This window comes from Mytilus californianus, unplaced genomic scaffold (genome assembly GCF_021869535.1).
Source record: "Mytilus californianus isolate M0D057914Y unplaced genomic scaffold, xbMytCali1.0.p SCAF_5, whole genome shotgun sequence".
NCBI classification, from domain to species: domain Eukaryota; kingdom Metazoa; phylum Mollusca; class Bivalvia; order Mytilida; family Mytilidae; genus Mytilus; species Mytilus californianus.
The window spans coordinates 61,602,461-61,624,970 of NW_026262701.1; the positions used below are offsets into that span (position 1 = coordinate 61,602,461).

Below are 22,510 nucleotides of genomic sequence, written 5' to 3' on the forward strand. Positions count from 1 at the left end.
ATAGAAAATAGGTTCACGTAATGCTTTTCTTTTTTCGCAGCTAAGAGGATAAAGGGGCGTAACTGTCTATAAAACATTTTTTAAATACAAATTCACCAATTTTCTCATGTTACAAAATTAATTCGAATCAATCGTGACGAATAACCGAAAAATAACTCATATTGTTTGTTTTCTTTATTTATTTATGTTATAAGCAATCATTCACTTCGTTCCTGTTTTGTTTGAAAATGGCTGTGTACGAAGTATTTTCTCATCCAGAACTTCGACGTTACAAAACTCACATCTGTTCAAAGGCATCTATAATATTAATTGTGGTGTTGTTTGTTACAGTTATTCCGCCACTGTTCGTTGTTTATAGGAGTTATGGTAAGTGGGATGCAAGGAAAATAAAAAAAAACCCAGAATTTTTCACCGGTATCATATATATATCAAGTTGAAGCACGTTGACAAAGAAATATGGTTTCGTGTATATTGACAAAAAAAAAATATTGTGACTAACATTTGAACGGAAATTGTCACGTGGCTTGAACAAACACTTTCAATTTGTAGAAAATTTACATCACCTTTGAGGGCTTTCATGGGGGAAAATATCATATTTTTGACATTATCATGATAATGAAATAGGCTAGCTCTTAGCTGTTGGACATATGATTTAAGTTTTAAATTTTCTAAACCATACAATGCATTTGAATTTTATTAATCTAGGGCATGCTATGTTTTGAAAACTTTTCCAGATGCACAGTACTCAGAGTAAATTTTGAGGTGAAAATGCAGCCATTTTAGCCAAAGGGTCCACATGAACCTTAATGTTAAACTGTTCATATTTTGAAGTTGCTTAAAACTTGTCTTATGATTTTGATATTTACCTAAAATCAGTTTGCAGTAAGAAGTACATTAATAGAAAAACAAAGGATATGAGGTATCCTTCCATGAGTCATGACACAAAATCAGTACATGCACAGTAAAAAAGCACACAAAAAGCAAAGGAACACCACTTTCATTGCCGATCTTCATCTCAAAGTCACAGTGAGGCCTTCAACACGAAGCTGTTCCAAATATTGTATTAACCTCTCATGATTTTGGCCACGGTGACTATAATGTTTTATCAAAGAGGATTTCCTATGCTTTTAGCCAATGAGAAAACAGAAAATTTACAGTTGTTTAATAATATATGTTATGCATGTAGGCCTTATAACATGTATAAGGATAACTATGCACCAACTTCTGTTTTATACTTCTACTTTTCTCACTAAATTGATGTGCCAATTAATTATGAATAATACAAGACTCCTAGTCCATATCATATGGACATTGTTGACCTTTTAGCTTATTTTCATGTATATTTTCAGGATTTTGGTTAAAGGAGGGTTTTTATGAGGAAATGCCTGACATAGAGTTTAAGAGGCAGCTACTCCTGGTTTTAGAGCTTGAAAATGAAGGAGATTTTATTACCTATAGTACTTACCAAAGATATAACCAACTTCAACAACAAAATCTACGAGTACCACTGATTCAAGTAAGACAACTAACAAGGCAATACAGAATACAGGGATATATTGGGAAGGGGTTTCTTAGGTTAAAAAATTTGTAAGGATGTCTCGCCTGCTTTTGCTGTTAATCGCTCGCTCAACAAAAATGAGGGAAAAAAAATAAAAATATTCCTCTCTATACTCATGATACTATCTTTTGAAGATCTTGTATTGCTGATCACTTATGCTGTGTACAATTTCTAGGACAGTAAGGTTACAAGATAATAATGCTATAAGGGTGAATTCATCATTTCACTCATGCAGGCAGTATAGTAGATCCTTTATTATATAGGCAAAACTGTTAAATAAGAACCAATAAGAACCTTATTTGTCCTTATTCTTCACAGAAATTTGAATTTTGAACTAAGACTTAAATTTATATTCATTTTCAAGTTGGGACAAAACTATGAACAAAATTAGGAAGTTTAGGATACATTACATGTACATAATACATGTCATAGTAAAGCCGTTATCAACTATTTATTTAATTATATGTAATACACGTGTGCATGATAAGACACTATAGTATGTGAAGTTATTTCAACTAATGAAACTAATATCCATCAAAAGAAAAAACTTTTACAGGTAATAAAATTAACAAAACAGTGATTTCCTGCCATTAGCATAATTAGATCAACCTTAAAATCCTTGTAGATGAATGCATTCCCATTCAAAATTAATGATTTACTTGAAACCTCTTGTTTTTATTTTGTTTCTCAAAATCTATTCCTGAGGAATTTATTAAAATTTGATTTTAAAGTGTTGCTTTCCACAAATCGTTCTTAATTTTAAAAAAAATTCGTAAGGGTTCCGCGGAACCCAGTGTCTCGCCTACTTTTGCTGTTAATCGCAGGCTCATCAAAAATGAGGAAAAAAATTAATAAAAATATTCCTCTCTATACTATCTTTTGATAGCCAGAATAGTTTAAGAAAGTTATTAAAATTTCAAAAACTTTAACCACAGAGTGAATGTAATGTTTCCCGGCAGGAAAAATTAAGTCCATTTATAAGTAAAATACGGAAAGAAATAGATTTTTTTTTTTACAAAATTTACTTTTTGATATTATCTTATGATCATAAACAAGCTTCTGTCCAAGTTTGGTAGAAATCCAGGATAGTTTAAGAAAGTTATTAAAATTCAAAAACTTTAACCACAGAGTGAATATTTGTGGTCGACGCCGCCGCCGACGGAATGTAGGATCGCTATGTCTCGCTTTTTCAACAAAAGTCAAAGGCTCGACAAAAAATCAAGTTGTTTAATTTTTATATGACCGCAAAAATTTTTTGCGGTCGTATATTGGTATGACGTTGGCGTCTCCGGCGTCATTGTCGTCGTCGTCGGAAGACACATTGGTTTTCGCACTCTAACTTTAGTTTAGTGAATGGATCTCTTTGAAATTTTACCATAAGGTTCAATACCACAAAAGGAAGGTGGGGATTGATTTTGGGGGTTATGGTACCAACAGTTAAGGAATTAGGGGCTAAAGAGGGGCCAAAAATAAGCATTTTCTAGTTTCCAGACAATAACTGTGGAACGGTGTATGGATCTCTCTGAAATTATACTACAAGTTTCCATACCACAAAGGGATGGTTAGGATTTGCTTTGGGGGGTTATGGCTCAAACCGTTTAGGAATTAGAGGCAAAAAAGGGGGAAAAACAAGGTTGTCCTGGTTAATGGACAAATACTTTAGTACAAAACATAATTTAAAGCAGTGTAAGGGAGATAAATCAAATACATCATTGAAATTATCTCCCTTACACTGCTTTTAAATTATGTATAAAGTAATGGTTAATAAACAATTAAGATAATTTAAAACAGTGTAAGGGAGGTAATCCAAATACAATGTTTTGGTTACTTCCCTTACACTGCTTTTAAATTATGTTTAAAGAAATGCATATTTATAAAGGAAGACCAGTGAAAATATCTGCAAATGTTGCATCTTTTTTTTTACAAAAAAATCCATATGAAAGATTTGACACTATATTTTAAATTCTATTATAAAATAGATTAAGTTAGCACTATGGTAAATTTAAATGGGTAATTATGGTTGCAAACTCCATTGGAAATTTGATTGAGATTATGACCATATCTTGAGGGAAAGAATTTTTTTGGGGGAAAAAGGGGGGTGGGGGTAAAAAGAAATTGTGGGGGGTCAATTTTTTCTCATTTCAGATATCAGAAATTAAAAAGAATTATTCTTCAAATATTGTTTTTTTATCAAATTTCAAATATTGAAAAATTTCAAGAAGTAATCTTTAATTGCATAGTATGGCGCATTAGATTTGTAAAATCTTTGACCACATTTATTTATTTGTTATGCCGAATCTAACCGTGTATTTAGATTTTTAATTTTGGGTCCAGTTTTCAAATTTGTCTACATTAAGGTCCAAAGGGTCCAAAATTAAACTTTGCTTGATTTTAACAAAAATTGAATATAAAGGGTTCTTTGATATGCTGAATCTAAACATGTATTTAGATTTTTGATTTTTGGCCCAGTTTTCAAGTTGGTCCAAATTGGGGTCCAAAATTAAACTTTGTTTGATTTCAACAAAAATTGAATATATGGGGTTCTTTGATATGCTGAATCTAACCATGTATTTAGACTTTTTATTTGTGGATCCCGCTATCAAATTGGTTCATATTGAGGTCAAAAGGGTCCAAAATTAAACTTTGTTTGATTTCATCAAAAATTGAATTATTGGGGTTCTTTGATATGCCAAATCTAACCGTGTTTTTAGATTTTTAATTTTGGGTCCCGTTTTTTAAATTTGTCTACATTAAGGTCCAAAGGGTCCAAAATTAAACTTAGTTTGATTTTAACAAAAATTGAATTCTTCGGGTACTTTGATATGCTGAATCTAAACATGTGTTTAGATTTTTGATTATGGGACCAGTTTTCAAGTTTGTCCAAGTTGGGGTCCAAAATTAAACTTTTGTTTGATTTCAACAAAAATTGAATATATGGGGTTCTTTGATATGCTGAATCTAACCATGTATTTTGATTTTGGACATTGGACCATAATAGGTAAATTAAAAAAATTCAAGTTCTTATTAGACCACATTCTTTCTGTGTCAGAAACCTATGCTGTGTCAAGTATTTAATCACAATCCAAATTCAGAGCTGTATCAAGCTTGAATGTTGTGTCCATACTTGCCCCAACTGTTCAGGGTTCGACCTCTGCGGTCGTATCAAGCTGCGCCCAGCGAAGCATTTTATTATACATTTATAGGAGTCAATCATGTCAAGGTCACTTGATTCACTTAATCGAATTTATCTGGCCTGTGTTGTTTTCATTAGGCCATTCTTTGACATTCTCTAAAATTTTCATTTTGTCAATAGAATTTTCTTTTTGTTATAATAGCCAATATCCAAATCACTTTCTATAATTAAACTTCTTCAAATTCTGTCTTAACTACTTATTTTATGGTCATGATTACATCATGCATAAGGTTTGCAAATCATTGAAAATGGCAGATCTGAATAACAAATTCTTATAATGAATATATATACCATGAAACATGAGACTATTCAACACACAATAATAAGGCTAATAAAACATGCATTCCACTAAAAATAACAGGGATATTAAAAAAATGTATTCCTTTCACAATAACAGGGTATTAAAACATGTATTCCACTCAATAACAGGGTTTTAAAAACTTGCACATTCAAACATATTCCTGGGGCCTCGGTGGCTGAGTGGTCTTAAGTAGTCCCTGTATCACTAGCTTGTTAACACTGAGGTTGTGAGGTTGAGTCCAGTATGTTGCATGTACATTAGACTCCACTCTTAATTTACAAGGCTTCCTCCACCAATAAATATGGGCAGCCACAAAAATAGCTAACAGTGCTAAAAAGTGGTGTTAATCACCAATCAATCAAATGTATTTCACACTCAATAACATAGGTATTAAGAACAAGAAATGGGAAATATAAACCTAAACATGTCTTCCACACACAATAACAAGGCCCTTAGGGTATTAAAAACAAGAAAGTGATTGAGCTATATTTCAATTTACACATTCTGGGTTACTAATAAAGGAGTAGGGAAATTATGGCACGTTTTTTGTTCAAGAAAATAAAGTTTTGATTATTATATTTAAATTTACCTGTGTACGTTACTTTATTTAACGCCATTTTGTCTTAGGATAAAGTTGTCTTTTTGACATTGATACATCTTTTTTATTTATATATATTGTGTCATAGATCAAACTTATTCGTTCAGAGTAAATTTACTTGTTTTTGTGTATTGTCTTTTTGATCGAGTTAAGCCATTTCAATTATTATTTTATTGTGTGTTTTTTTACGTTGTAATGTACATGTTATACCACTGTTTCCGGTTAGGGTAAAGGTTGGCACCTGTTTAAACCCGCTGCATTTTTATGCACCTGTCCTTAGTAAGGAGCCTCAGCCCTGTTGTTCAGTGGTTGTCGTTTGTTGGTGTAGTTCATAAGTGTTTCTCGTTTCTCGTTTTTTATATAGATTAGACCGTTGGTTTTCCTGTTTGAATTGTTTTACACTAGTCTTTTTGGGGCCCTTTATAGCTTGCTGTTCGGTGTGAGCCAAGGCTCCGTGTTGAAGGCTGTACTTTGACCTATAATTGTTTACTTTTTATACGACCGCAAAAAAATTTTACAGTCTTATATTGGTATAACGTTGGCGTAGTCGTCGTCGTTCGAAGACATATTGGTTTTCGCACTCTAACTTTAGTTTAAGTGAATGGATCTCTATGAAATTTTACCATTAGGTTCAATACCACAAAAGGAAGGTTGGGATTGATTTTGGGGGTTATGGTACCAACAGTAAAGGAATTAGGGGCCAAAAATAAGCATTTTTGTAACTTCCAGACATAGCTTGTGTGTTAGTGCATGGATCTCTCTGACATTGTACCACAAGGTTCCATATCACAAAGGGAATGCTGGGATTGATTTTGGGGGTAATTGCCTCAAAATTTTAGGAATTTAAGGGGGCAAAAAACAAGCATTTTTCTAGTTTCATGACAATAACTTGTGTGTAAGTGTAAAGATCTTTCTCAAATTGTACTACAAGGTTCCATATCACAAAGGAAAGCTGTAATTGAGTTTGGGGGTAATTGCCCAAAATGTTTAGGAATAAGGGGCCAAAAATGGGCCAAAAATAAGCATTTTTCTAGTTTCCAGACAATAACTTGTGCTCAAGTGTATGGATCTTTCTGAAATTGTACTCCAAGGTACCATACCACAAAGGGAAGGCTGGGATTGATTTTGGGGGTAATTGCCTCAAAATTTTAGGAATTAGGGGCAAAAAAGGGGCTAAAACAAGCATGTTTCTAGTTTCAGGACAATAACTTGTGTGTAAGTGTATGGATCTTTATGAAATTGTACTACATGGTTCCATATCACAAAAAGAAAGATGGGTTTGAGTTTGGGGGTAATTGCCCTAAACGTTGAGGAATTTGGGGCCAAAAAACAAGCATTTTTCTAGTTTTATAGACAATAACTTGTGTTCAAGTGTATGGATCTCTCTGAAATTGTACTGCAAGGTACCATACCACAAAGGGAAGGCTGGGATTGAGTTTGGGGGTGATGAATCATAAGGGGGTTCAAAAAATTGGGGGGGGGAGGGATTTTTTTTTCCTTTTTATACGACCGCAAAAAATTTTGCAGTTGTATTTTGGTATGACGTTGTCGTCGTCGTCATTGTCCAAAGACACATTGGTTTTCGCACTCTAACTTTTAATAAGTGAATGGATCTCTTTGAAATTTTACCATAAGGTTCAATACCACAAAAGGAAGGTTGGGATTGATTTTGGGGGTTATGGTACCAACAGTTAAGGAATAAGGGGCCAAAAATAAACATTTTTGTAACTCCCAGACATAACTTGTGTGTTAGTGTATGGATCTCTCTGACATTGTACCACAAGGTTCCATATCACAAATTTTAAAGGGAATGCTGGGATTGATTTTGGGGGTAATTGCCTCAAAATTTTAGGAATTAGGGGCCAAAAAAGGGGCAAAAAACAAGCATTTTTCTAGTTTCATGACAATAACTTATGTGTAAGTGTATGGATCTTTCTGAAATTGTACTACTAGGTTCCATATCACAAAGGAAAAGCTGGGTTTGAGTTTGGGGGTAATTGCCCAAAACGTTTAGGAATAAGGGGCCAAAAAGGGGCCAAAAATAAGCATTTTTCTAGTTTCCAGACAATAACTTGTGTTCAAGTGTATGGATCTCTCTGAAATTGTACTGCAAGGTATCATACCACAAAGGGAAGGCTGGGATTGATTTTGGGGGTAATTGCATCAAAATTTTAGGAATAAGGGGCCAAAAAGGGGCAAAAAACAAGCATTTTTCTAGTTTCAGGACAATAACTTGTGTGTAAGTGTATGGATCTTTATGAAATTGTACTACAAGGTTCCATGTCACAAAGGGAAAGCTGGAATTGAGTTTGGGGGTAATTTCCGTAAACGTTTAGGAATTTGGGGCCAAAAAGGGGCCAAAAAACAAGCATTTTTCTAGTTTCCAGACAATAACTTGTGTTCAAGTGTATGGATCTCTCTGAAATTGTACTGCAAGGTACCATACCACAAAGGGAAGGCTGGGATTGAGTTTGGGGGTGATGAATCATAAGGGGGTTCAAAAAATTGGGGGGGGGAGGGATTTTTTTTTCCTTTTTAAACGACCGCAAAAATTTGCAGTTGTATTTTGATATGACGTTGGCGTCGTTGTCCAAAGACACATTGGTTTTCGCACTCTAACTTTTAATAAGTGAATGGATCTCTTTGAATTTTTACCATAAGGTTCAATACCACAAAAGGAAGGTTGGGATTGATTTTGGGGGTTATGGTACCAACAGTTAAGGAATAAGGGGCCAAAAATAAACATTTTTGTAACTCCCAGACATAACTTGTGTGTTAGTGTATGGATCTCTCTGACATTGTACCACAAGGTTCCATATCACAAATTTTAAAGGGAATGCTGGGATTGATTTTGGGGTTAATTGCCTCATAATTTTAGGAATTAGGGGCCAAAAAAGGGGCAAAAAACAAGCATTTTTCTAGTTTCATGACAATAACTTATGTGTTAGTGTATGGATCTTTCTGAAATTGTACTACTAGGTTCCATATCACAAAGGAAAAGCTGGGTTTGAGTTTGGGGGTAATTGCCCAAAACGTTTAGGAATAAGGGGCCAAAAATAAGCATTTTTCTAGTTTCCAGATAATAACTTGTGTTCAAGTGTATGGATCTCTCTGAAATTGTACTGCAAGGTACCATACCACAAAGGGAAGGCTGGGATTGATTTTGGGGGTAATTGCATCAAAATTTTAGGAATTAGGGGCCAAAAAGGGGCAAAAAACAAGCATTTTTCTAGTTTCAGGACAATAACTTGTGTGTAAGTGTATGGATCTTTATGAAATTGTACTACAAGGTTCCATGTCACAAAGGGAAAGCTGGAATTGAGTTTGGGGGTGATGAACCATAAGGGGGTTCAAAAAATTGGGGGGGGGGATTTTTTTTCCCTTTTTTTCCTATTTTTTTTTTTTTAATTTTCCATTTTAGATTGGTTTTTTCTGATTTATATATAAAAGCAAATAATAATGATATGGTTTGAATAGGTAAATTAAAAATCTTTAAATTCTTAGACCACATTCATTCTGTGTCAGAAACCTATGCTGTGTCAAATATTTAATCACAATCCAAATTCAGTGCTGTATCAAGCTTGAATGTTGTGTCCATACTTGCCCCAACTGTTCATGGTTCGACCTCTGTGGTCATATCAAGCTGCGCCCAGTGGAGCATTTTATTAACATTGAGGTTGAGTTTTACTTCTTAATCAAAATATAACCTTTACAGTATACAAAAATGATCTGTTTTTATACGACCGCAAACACATTTTTGTGGTCGTATATTGGTATGACGTTGGCGTCTTCGTCGTCCGAAGACACATTAGTTTTCGCACTCTAACTTTAGTTTAAGTGAATGGATCTCTTTGAAATTTTACCATAAGGTTCAATACCACAAAAGGAAGGTTGTGATTGATTTTGGGGGTTATGGTACCAACAGTTAAGGAATTAGGGGCCAAAAATAAGCATTTTTGTAACTTCCAGACATAACTTGTGTGTTAGTGTATGGATCTCTCTGACATTGTACCACAAGGTTCCATATCACAAAGGGAATGCTGGGATTGATTTTGGGGGTAATTGCATCAAAATTTTAGGAATTAGGGGCCAAAAAAGGGGCAAAAAACAAGCATTTTTCTAGTTTCAAAGTTCATGACAATAACTTGTGTGTAAGTGTATGGATCTTTCTGAAATTGTACTACAAGGTTCCATATCACAAAGGGAAAGCTGGAATTGAGTTGGGGGGTAATTGCGGTAAACGTTTAGGAATAAGGGGTAAAAAAAGGGGCAAAAAACAAGCATTTTTCTAAATTCGAGACAATAACTTGTGTTCGAGTGTATGGATCTCTGACATTATACTGCGAGGTACCATATCACAAAGGGAATGCTGGGATTGATTTTGGGGGTAATTGCCTCAAAATGTTAGGAATTAGGGGCCAAAAAAGGGGCAAAAAACAAGCATTTTTCTAGTTTCATGACAATAACTTGTGTGAAAGTGTATGGATCTTTTTTGAAATTGTACTACAAGGTTCCATATCACAAATGGAAAGCTGGAATTGAGTTTGGGGGTAATTGCCCAAAAAGTTTAGGAATTAGGGGCCAAAAATAAGCATTTTTCTAGTTTCCAGACAATAACTTGTTTTCAAGTGTATGGATCACTCTGAATTTGTACTGCAAGGTACCATACCACAAAGGGAAGGCTGGGATTGATTTTGGGGGTAATTGCCTCAAAATTTTAGGAATTAGGGGAAAAAAACAAGCATTTTTCTTGTTTCAGGACAATAACTTGTGTGTAAGTGTATGGATCTTTATGAAATTGTACTACAAGGTTCCATATCACAAAGGGAAAGATGGGTTTGAGTTTGGGGGTAATTGCCCTAAATGTTTAGGAATTTGGGGCCAAAAAACAAGCATTTTTCTAGTTTCCAGACAATAACTTGTGTTCAAGTGTATGGATCTCTCTGAAATTGTACTGAAAGGTACCATACCACAAAGGGAAGACTGGGATTGAGTTTGGGGGTGATGAATCATAAGGGGGTTCAAAAAATTAGGGGGGGGGTTTCCTTTTTTTTATGCCCCCGCCGTAGCGGTGGGGGCATTAAGTTTTACCCTTGTCCGTCTGTACGTACGAACGTACATACGTACGTACGTACGTCCGTCCGTACGTCCCAAAATTGGTTTCCGTTCTCTAACTTGAGTTTGCCTCAACCAAATGTTATGAAACTTATACATAATGCTTATTACCACAAAACACAGATCAAGTTTGAATTTTGGTGGCGTGACTGTAACCGTTCTAGAGTTATGCCCCTTTAAAAATGGAATAATTGCAAAATTTTTAGTTTCCGTTCTCTAACTTAAGTTTGCCTCAACCAAATGTTATGAAACTTATACACAGTGCTAATTACCACAAAACACAGATCAAGTTTGAATTTTGGTGGCGTCATTTTAACCGTTCTAGAGTTATGCCCCTTTATAAATGGAAAAATTGCAAAATTTTTAGTTTCCGTTCTCTAACTTAAGTTTGCCTCAACCAAATGTTATGAAACTTATACACAATGCTTATTACCACAAAACACAGATCAAGTTTGAATTTTGGTGGCGTGATTGTAACCGTTCTAGAGTTATGCCCCTTTATAAATGGAATAATTGGAAAATTTTTAGCTTCCGTTCTCTAACTTAAGTTTGCCTCAACCAAATGTTATGAAACTTATACACAGTGCTTATTACCACAAAACACAGATCAAGTTTGAATTTTGGTGGAGTCACTTTAACCGTTCTAGAGTTATGCCCCTTTATAAATGGAAAAATTGCAAAATTTTTAGTTTCCGTTCTCTAACTTAAGTTTGCCTCAACCAAATGTTATGAAACTTATACACAATGCTTATTACCACAAAACACAGATCAAGTTTGAATTTTGGTGGCGTCACTGTAACCGTTCTAGAGTTATGCCCCTTTATAAATGGAATAATTGGAAAATTTTTAGTTTCCGTTCTCTAACTTAAGTTTGCCTCAACCAAATGTTATGAAACTTTAACACAGTGCTTATTACCACAAAACACAGATCAAGTCTGAATTTTGGTGGCGTCACTTTAACTGTTCTAGAGTTATGCCCCTTTATAAATGTAAAAATTGCAAAATTTTTAGTTTCCGTTCTCTAACTCAAGTTTGCCTCAACCAAATGTTATGAAACTTATACACAATGCTTATTACCACAAAACAATATCAAGTAATTTATATTAAAATTGGAGTTATCTTCCTTTGTCCATGATTATAGTTGAATCAACTACAATCAATGCTTTATACAATGCAATGTTTAATTTTGACTTCCACTGATAAAACACAGATCAAGTTGAATTTGGGTAGTGTCACTCTAACCATTATTGAGGTATGCCCTTTATAAATCGAAAGATTGCAAAATTTTTAGTTTCCATTCTGTTACTTTAGTTTGCCCTAACCAAACATTATGCAAGCGGGGGCATCATCTGTGTCCACATGTGGACACTATCCACATTTATTTTCTTTAAAATTTTCCATTTTAAATTGGTTATTTCTGATTTATATATAAAAGCAAATAATAATGATATGGTTTGAATAGGTAAATTAAAAAAATTTAAGTTCTTAGACCACATTTATTCTGTGTCAGAAACCTATGCTGTGTCAAATATTTAATCACAATCCAAATTCAATGCTGTATCAAGCTTGAATGTTGTGTCCATACTTGCCCCAACTGTTCATGGTTCGACCTCTGAGGTCGTATCAAGCTGCGCCCAGCGGAACATTTTATTACACATTGTGACTTGGATGGATAGTTGTCTCATTGGCACTCATACCACATCTTCCTATTTATATTTGAGAATTATTTCCAATTTGCACATTATGTTTGGAAATGCAAAAGGAAAAAAATATATAAATGAATTACAGAATTTTTGATGTTTTTATGCCTCTTTCATGAAATATAGAAAATGGCTTACTTTATGGAGTTTTCGATCCATATTTCCTTTGTGGAAGCATCATGCCCAGCCAAGTAACAACAAAGTCATCTTAGAGAAGTTTTAATCTAGCTACTTGCATAAACTTTTTCCAATCCAAAATAAAACAAGGGAAATCAAGGAATTTAACAAAACATGCAAATATGTTAATGTTTTGTTTCCATGGTAACTCTTTAAATATGAAACTTGTTTTTATATTTTAAACACATTGTGACTTAACTAAGATGAAACACATGTAAAGACTTGTACTGCGACTTTTTAATTTTGTCTCGCCTTTCGTCGCAGTATGCGAGACATAGGTATTACCATCCAGCGGCGGCGGTGTAAACTATTTGTATAAAGCTTTATATTTCAGAAGGTAGAAGACCTGGATGCTTTATACCTTAAGCTTGTATGCAGATACCTTATGTTACGAAGTTTCCGTCTGTCATATGCCCAATGTCTTGACCTCATTTTCATGGTTCAGTGACAGCTTGAAAAAAAATTACTTTGTCATGTGAATTTCTCACTTATTATGAGTAATAGGATAACTATATTTGGTATATGGGTTCCTTGCAATGTCTACATGTCCGTCAGACAGGGTTAACCTGACCTTGACCTCAATTCATGGATCAGTGATCAAGGTTAAAGTTACATGATTAGGTCCGTTACTCAGATATTACAAGCAGCAGGCCAACTATATGTGGTGTATGGAATGATTGTAAGGGATACATGTCAGACTGGCAGGTTTCATCTGACCTTGACCTCATTTTCATGGTTCATTGGTCATTGTTAAATTTTTGTGTTTTGGTCTGTTTTTCAAGTACTGTAAGCAATAGGTGAACTATATTTGGTCTATGGAATGATTGTAAGGTGTACATGTCTGTCTAGCTGGTGTCATGTGATCTTGACCTCATTTTAATGGTTCATTGGTCGATGTAAAATTTTTGTGTTTTGGTCTGTTTTTCAAGTACTGTAAGCAATAGGTCAACTATATTTAGTCTATGGAATGATTGTAAGGTGAACATGTCTGTCTAGCTGGTGTCATCTGACCTTGACCTCATTTTAATGGTTCATTGGTCGATGTTAAGTTTTTGTGTTTTAGTCTGTTTTTCAAGGACTATAAGCAATAGGTCAACTATATTTGATTTATGGAATGATTGTAAGGTGTATGTTTTTCAAGGACTATAAACAATAGGTCAACTATATTTGATTTATGGAATGATTGTAAGGTGTACGTCTGTCTAGCCTGTGTCATCTGACTATGACCTCATTTTCAAGGTTCATTTAATGTTAACTTTTTGTGTTTTGGTCTGTTTTTCAAATACTAATAGCAATAGGTCAACTATAATTGGTGAATGGAATGATTGTAAGGTGTACATGTCTGTCTAGCCAGTATCATCTGACCTTGACCTCATTTCCATGGTTCATTGGTTAACATTTAGTTTATGTGTTTTGGTCTATTTTTCAATTTCCATAAGCAATGGGTCAGCTTTATTTGGTTTATGGAATAATTGTTAGGTGTACATGTCTGTGTGACAGTTTTTATCTGACCTTGACCTCATTGTCTTGGATCTTTAAAAATGTTAAGTTTATGTGATTCTTGTAGTAAAACCTTTATCTTTAAGACTTTCAACATGAAATCAAAGGTCAGTAAAACAGGCGAGACATTTCAGCGTGTGCACTCTTGTTATATTAATTTTAAACACATTATGACTTAATCAACATGGAACGCATGTAAAGACTTGTACTGCGACTTTTTAATTAGTACTAACATTTGGGCAAAATAAGAGCCTGATGGCCCTACTCCCTTGCCACGCTGATATTTAAAAAAGTAGGAAGAAAAATAGTGCAAATGATTGTTACGTACATGTTCACAGATTAATCAAATAATGCATATGGATATTTACATAAAAACTGATATATTTATCTAAATTTTGATATTTTGAAAAAAAGACAAAATAAATGTAAATGTGTAATGACAAACTTACTAATTTTCAGTCCAGAGAAGAGGATTGGAATAGAGATGGTAAAGCTGATGGATTAGATTTCCATTTGGAAATGCCACTACAGGACAAAGAAAAAGTCACCGGAGTTAAACTGATCCTTATTTTCCAATACAAGTTATTTGTAAGTTCCCAGAATATTGTGAAAATATTTTAATTCTTCAAATGGCACTGAAGAAAAAACTAGTTGAATGTGCTTATTAGCAACTATCTATACTGTACAGCTGATGCCTTTTAAAGCAATATTTAGGCTTCTGAAAATAATCAAAACAGTATTTTTTACTATGGGGCTATTTTTAATACTAGTAATATGATTTAAAAGCTTGAATGGCTCAGACGGCCATTTTGAGCTATTTGCCATCTCATGTTATCTATCAGGACTGCCTTTTGGTGTTCAGGGCAGACTTTTAAAAAATTTCCACTTGGCAAATTACATTTTGTAGGATTCTACTTGGTCGACATCATCTTTATGATGGTTACTTTTAATGATCTGATACCTGAAATAATGACCAAAATGGCAGCTTATTCTAAAAGTTTAACATACTTGTTGTAGCACTTGGTAAAATCAACAAAAATTAGAAAAAAAATCCTTTAGAGAACCAATTTGTATCAAGCTTTGAAGAAATGGTAAATTTACAATCTTTGTTTGACAAAAAGGTTTTATAAGTTAAATCTGTTTTTTGTTGTTGACTTTCTGTTAACCTAATTATGAACATTGGACTTTCATAAAAGAGATAGTATTGTGCTTCTTTTTAGTTTTACTTTATTATATTATTAGAATATTTTATAATTATTCAATGAGAAACTATAAAAAAGATCATTAAATTTTTTTTTTTTTAATGTTTCAGAGGTATTCCACTTTTACCATGGAATGCATGGCATATATGTATCATGATTCTGCCAAAGCCGGATCTAAATATGAAGTTTTTGGAGATCTAAAAATGAGTCAGAGAACACCATTAGCTCACAGAGGAACTGATACCAGATTCAATGTAGGTTTTATGTGAAATATCCATTTTATATTAGATTTAAAATATGTAAATGTAAAGACTTTACCTTACTCTTTCACTTACAAGGCTTTTCTAAAAACCAGAAGAGTTCATCTTTATTTTCCAAGAATGGCTTGTCATATTTAATTTGTCCCCATAGCTTATTACTTAAGGTTATTTCTGAACATTTCAAACATAAATCGAATTAAAGATTTAGTTGTGCAACAGTCAAAAATAAAGAATTGAGAATAGAACACAAAATGAAGGTGGTAGATTGAAATGCTGTTGACTGTGAACTGGAAAGAGTTGATCAGCAAAAGCCCACATTGGAAATATGACTTAGGTGGCTTTTAAAATATAACCACTTGTTATTGGAGATCACTCAGGGCTCACGCTAAGAGGCTACTGGGGCGATAAAGTCACTTTCACGTCCGTCACTTCGCTTTGCCTGACCGTCAAAAGCGAAATCTAGTCGCCCTGTTGTTCATCATACTCGCTTTCAGTTGCTTTCGTCATTTCAATTTTTACCAAGTCGAGGAAACATCAATTTTTCATTTAAAGGTAAAAAAATTAAAAGACTTAAACGATTTATTTTCTTCAGAAAAGAAGTTAAAGCATTGAATTTACAGTTTGTTGCGTGTTATTTCATAAAGACAATTTTAATCACGTCCGGTACTTGTTACTCGAGAGCGTACATCAAATCATTCTAATTTTCGGCAAAATAAGTTTGTTACTTCATTAGAACGTGATGAAAGTTGCCTTCAGTAAATGTATAATCCATTTATTGCATTAAAAACGTCATATTCCTTTCCAAATATCGGTTATTTTTGTAAATATTGTTCGTCTGCCATTGAAATATTTGTACGAACTACGGATCGGAGGCGGGATTCATCGGAAACGGACCAGCTATGACCAAAATCTGTATTCTTACGATAATAACTACGGACGCACGAATGGCACAACGGACAGAAGATTTACGCATTCCACACACATTAACAGACTTTTGGTTAGATCTGCTTGATTAATGTATATATTTCCGTGTATATGCATTGTTGAAATTTATTGATTAAAGTTGCTTTACTCTGGGACTATTACACTAATAAAAATATACTATGTCCCAGCTTAACTTTGTTAAATTAATATATCTTTTAAATGAGAAACACTGAATTTCATAAACATGATAAACAGAATAGTTTTTTAATTGAATTGTAATTCATATATTATACTTTCTTTTCCTTTTTTGATATAAAAAAAAATCTTTTTAGTGCTAGATATTTAGTAGGTAGTTTCTGACAAGAGGACTAATATAATTGTGCAATTAGATGTGATAAACTTAAACAACTTTGAATTTGAACTGGTACTTTATTGTATACTCAGATCTATATGAATTGAACAATATAAAAAGAAAATAAGATACATATATATGGCCCTTTATAAAACATTGTAGCGCCGCGAGCGAACGAGCACTTCTCTTTCAAATCTCACCACATCTCCCTATCAGTTTCAAAAAGAGAAGTCACTTCTCCCTATGATTCTGAAGTAGTGTGAGCCCTCATCACATTTTGCCCTGTTGAAGAATGTGAAAACACTACATTCAAACTTAAAATACTTAAAAGCAGCAAATATCTGAATCTTTGGTAGTGGATCTCCTTTGTCATTCCATTCTTCTATACTGGAAGCTGAGTTTTTTCATAAACCACACAAACCTATGGGAACCAGAAGTCAGTTTCACAAAAAAACTTACAACTAAGATTGATCATAAGTCTTGAACAATTCAGTATACTAATGATCAATCTTGGTTGTAAGTTTTTTTGTGAAACCGACTCCAGAACATGAATATCAACTGTCATAAGTGTTACAGCTACAGAAGTGTAATAAACGAACTTTCATTTATAGTGTGGTACCACCATCAGTGTGACAAATGAATTGTCATTAGCTTGACACTGCCAGCAGTGTAACAAAGAAATGACGCAAGCTTTTTGATAAAAAAAACTTTTTTCAGATAAATACCTTTGTAAGTCTTAGATACATGTATTAACTGTCCCTTTATAAAGTTATATGGCCTGTAATTAGTTTAATTTTCGTACTGGTAGATTTAGAAAAAAAACTTTGAGGTATTTTTAATACAGCTGTAGGTGAATACATTTTAATAACTGTTAGATGAAGTGTAAATTTGATTTTGTTAAAAGAAAATTTTTAAACTTTTGAAAAAAAATTGAAATTTAACGAAATTTTATTACAAAAAAATGTAGCAATGTGATATGCGTGCCATATGAAATTTAAAATTGACTTTTTTTTTTTTTTCAGACTCCAGTTGTTAATTCTACAAGTGTTTATGCTAAAGATTATGAATTTTCAAAAATATTTAAAGAATACACAGCAAGGAATGGTAAATATTAGCATTTGTCAAAAAGGAATTTGTTATATTTTATTAAATATTAAGCACAAAAGTGCCTTATTTTAATAATTTCAGAATATAAAACAGTTGATTTTTTATACAACTGCAAAATTTTTGCGGTCGTATATTGGTATGACATTGGTGTCAGCAGCGTCGTCTTCGTCCAAAGACACATTGGTTTTCGCACAATAACTTTAGTTTAAGTGAATGGATCTCTATGAAATTTTACCATACGGTTCAATACCACAAAAGGAAGGTTGGGACTGTTTTTTGGGGTTATGGTACCAACAGTTAAGGAATTAAGGGCCAAAAAGGGGCCAAAAATAAGCATTTTTGTAACTTCCAGACAATAACTTGTGTTTAAAGGAGACATGACACGATTTTCAATTTGTGTTTCAAAATGTTTATTTATACTTAACTTTCCCCAAAAATACATCGATAGCAATATAAGTGTCAAATATTTGTTAAAATATGTATTTTAATGAGGTTTTAATGCAACGATTTATCGACCTGTCAAATATGCATATTTCCATCCCGGAAGTCACTCAGAACGAGGCTACTACGTCAGTGGTTCCTTTCATTCATATTAACATATGGGTACAGTGCAAATTTAGTTTCGATTATTATCCAACAAAACGCATGACAGTGATAAAAAATGAGTATGTGTGGTGCCGAATTATTCAACAATATAATTAAAAAAATATTTTCTGTTTTTCGAATGACACGCGGACTTAGGTGTAAAGATAGGATTTTTTAACAAGCCCAAACTACACTTCTTTCCGCCCACTTTCATAAGGAATCCAGAGTTGGGGTCTCGGGTGCCATGCCATGAGTTCATCATAGGCCACAGGTGAAAGGTACAGGTGATTGAGTTTCGCAATTTCAGGTCTCGTTTGAAGTTGCAAGCTTCAGGTGTCACGCCACGTGGGGGATTGATAAGATATAGTTATTACGCAATATTACTTCATAAGCTCTTTGTGTACATCCTGGCACATTCACAATGTGTCGGTGGAGGGGGGGGGGGATATATGTTTGTATACCCCCCCCCCTCCAAACGTGTGATAGCGGACTTACAGCAGTACATAAGAACTATAAAAACCAGTCTAACTCAAAAGATTGGTACGAAGTACAGAAACCACTAACGTAAAAACAATAGAGATAACGCACAAATAATGTAAGCTAGATCAAAGCCAAATACAAATAATACATAATTCATGTATTCTAAGACTGAAGTATGTAACATGTAAACATTTTCATGCTCAGTACGATTGAAAATTTAACATCTATTCAAATGACCCCTTTTTGAAGAAATATTAAGTTGTGAATATTTTCCTGGACTCAAGCATTTTGCTGGTAGCAATAAACAAATTGATTGCTAAAAGATGTTTGGAAGAGAAGGGTGGAAATGTGTGAACTTGAATTTACTTTGTGTAATTCCTTAAATTTGAAGTTAGATTTATAAGGGTTTGGATGGAATTGCATACTTTAGAAGTGTAATATAACTATATTAATTATTTCAACATAAGACTACAGTATTTCAAGGTAAATAACATAACACACGACTAAACCACACTACAGGTGCCTTCTTACCTTTCACCTGGTCAAGTATGCTATAGGTGTCAAAATTTAAATACTAATACAACAGCCTCCAATAAATGTTTTGTATTGTTTAATTTTATACATAAGGTGAGATGTAAATAAAATATTGAATTGAGTTGTTTACATAAAAAGGGGGAAAGTAATAAAATTGTTAATTGAATATCCTAATGCAGAAAAAGTGTGATAAAGGAATTGTCACTATACAAATCCTTGGCATGATGTATGGTTTCCAACCAAAAAAAATATATGCATAACTTTTGGTGATAGTTTATACCTATTAAAAGTATCACCGTAACCAAAACAAAACAAAAAACGTACCCTTTGCGAACGCATAATTTTACTTTAACTTTCGTTTTTTTTTTCTTTTCTTTCTGCTTCGGGCGCACACATAATTATAACATTACCGTAACAGAGAGAAAAAAGAACAATTTGATCATCAATAATAAAATTTATATTTTGAATCATGATTAAAAGTAGTTTTATTTGAATAAATAAAAAATGAGGAAAGCGGTTTATTAAGGGTGCATTTCTTTCTAACCTAAATTTTGTAAACGTTGTGTGGAGTTTGTTATCGTTTGCTGAACGCTAAAAAAGTAGAAACAAATACATCGTTTAATACGTGTTTACTGACCCTGTTTGAACTTTCAATAATGCATGCAAATGTTGTTGGTAAATACTAAACAGACTTATTTTGGTCATAATTAAATGCGGTTCCTTCAACCAACATACCTAATAAATCTCAAGTTAGAAACAAATGTAGCGTTTGCACAAACATTAGATGAACGACAAACTGTAGACACATTTTAGCGAGTGCATAGTTTGTCAAAGTTTATGTAAATTTTGCAAGCGTATGTTAGAAACAAATGATCAAAACATATGCGCGCTTAGCCTTTGCATCATTTTTGTTAGAAAGAAATGCACTCTAAATTTATTCATCAGACAAACCTATATGACGAAGTCGATACACTATGGACGGTATTGAAAGCACTTTTCACGATTACTGACAAACTACAAAGACAATTGACCTCATCAATTTGAGCCATTGTGTGTGAAAAATAACCAAGAAAAATATATTAATTCTTCATGCGAAAAGTCCAACAACGACGATCTTTCAGACAATACCGATCGGATTGTTACCACAGTAAGATTCATTTTCCCAGCTTGTAACCACTGACGTAAGCACGATCACGTGATCGTTATCTAATTAAAAAATCATTCATTAAGACAAGCGCTGGATTCTTTGACCTAAAAAATGCCGATTGATCAGGTTTTGACTAGCAAAATTGTAAAAAATATGTTTTAAGACTAATATTAATCAATTTAATAAAAAAAAAAAAAAAAAATTTAAATCGTGTCACGTCTCCTTTAAGTGTATGGATCTCTCTGAAATTAAACCACAAGTTTCCATGCCACAAAGGGATGGTTAGGATTGGCTCTGGGGGGTTATGGCTCAAACTGCTTAGGAATTAGGGGCAAAAAAGGGGAAAAAACAAGGGTTTCCTCGTTAATGGACAATTTAAAAGCAGTGTAAGGGAGGTAAGGTAGCAATACACAGTTAGGGGTTTGGTTTCGCATTTTGGCCCCGGTGGATTTTTCAAATATGAAAGTTATTGTGTAATAAAATTAATTTTTAGACAGCTGAGTACTAATTTAGCCTTCAAAGGTGGTTTATAAGAACATCAAGATTATTTTTTACATGTTTTATGGGCTATTTTCTGTTTGACTCTCCGTATTTTCATAGCTAGACCGGTCATTGGTCCAGAAATTAATGTAATGTTTACAAACACTTTTTTTCTACACGAAGTTTTTGACGCAATTTTACAAAAAAAATGAGATGAAAGACATATGATTTTCATTGGATTTATTGAAAGATATATGTAAACAGTTTCAGAAAAGGTATTACTTGAAGTGATTGAAATTCTACTTTTGGTCAAATTTTGGGGAAATATGTGACATCTTTTCCCCCCTTTTTGCTATATTTTATAACAAAAAAATGCAGATTGTTGCCATGGATACACCAAGAAGAAATTATATTTTACCATTTCATATACTGGATATGAAATCTATGGAAGATTCTGATTACATACATATGCACATATATGACACAAACAGTAAGCTTAATATTGCAAGAAGGCAATGAAAAGGGGATGGTAAAATTTATGAGGGAACATTTTAATATTTTTTCCTAACTGTTTATTGCTACCTTATGGCATACTTACCAAGCTCAGAATTGTACAATTTAAGACTTTTCATACCACAAATCTATTGATATTTAGATTCTAAATCAACTTCTGATGGGATTAAGTGTTTAAGAATGACAATACATGTCAATTTTATTGTTTACAGTCCTTAGCAACCAAAATTAGACATTTTGACACAAGGCTTATAATTGTACTCTATTTGCTTAACCCTTGCTTCTGAAGGATTGCGCAGTATGTAGTAGCCTAAGTATTGAATGTTTTGTATTTTTTCTTGCGAATATATCAAATTATTATTTTTATCAAGATTTCATGTTACATTTTGACATATATTAAATGTATAGTTGATTCAACTGTAAGAAATTGATTCCCCATTACCAAGTGTTTTACTCAAGTCTTTGGTATACATTAAACATAAAGATTAACATTTTCATGCTTGAAATTGTTAAATTTTGTACAATTTTGCATCATCAGAGGTTTTATAAAGATTTTCAACATTAAAAAACTGACAAAAGAGGTATAGTTTTTAAGATTTTGCCAAAAATTGAGGTAGAAACAAGATTTTACACTTTGACTTGGCACCTTTCTTTAAATCAGTTTTTGTCGAGTTTCAGTGTCAACTGCTAACCTTCATAAAATATTCATTACTCAACCAATTTTCAAAAATAAAAGGCCATTTTACTCGTTTTAGCTAGCAGAACACAGAAAATTAGTTAAAGG

At 33.3% G+C, this 22,510-nt stretch overlaps 1 protein-coding gene across 2 annotated transcripts in view; it reads left to right on the forward strand.

Moving 5' to 3' along the window:
* The first annotated feature begins 220 nt into the window (after window positions 1-220).
* Window positions 221-22,510, forward strand: part of LOC127701177 (transmembrane protein 231-like) — a 35,695-nt gene continuing 13,405 nt past the window's right edge. For both annotated transcript variants that reach the window (XM_052205005.1, XM_052205004.1), the window contains exons 1-5: window positions 221-366; window positions 1,350-1,516; window positions 14,602-14,730; window positions 15,455-15,598; window positions 17,903-17,984. In XM_052205005.1, coding sequence (XP_052060965.1) covers window positions 228-366; window positions 1,350-1,516; window positions 14,602-14,730; window positions 15,455-15,598; window positions 17,903-17,984 — 661 coding nt within the window. In that variant the 5' untranslated portion in view covers window positions 221-227. The remainder of the gene's footprint in view (window positions 367-1,349; window positions 1,517-14,601; window positions 14,731-15,454; window positions 15,599-17,902; window positions 17,985-22,510) is intronic.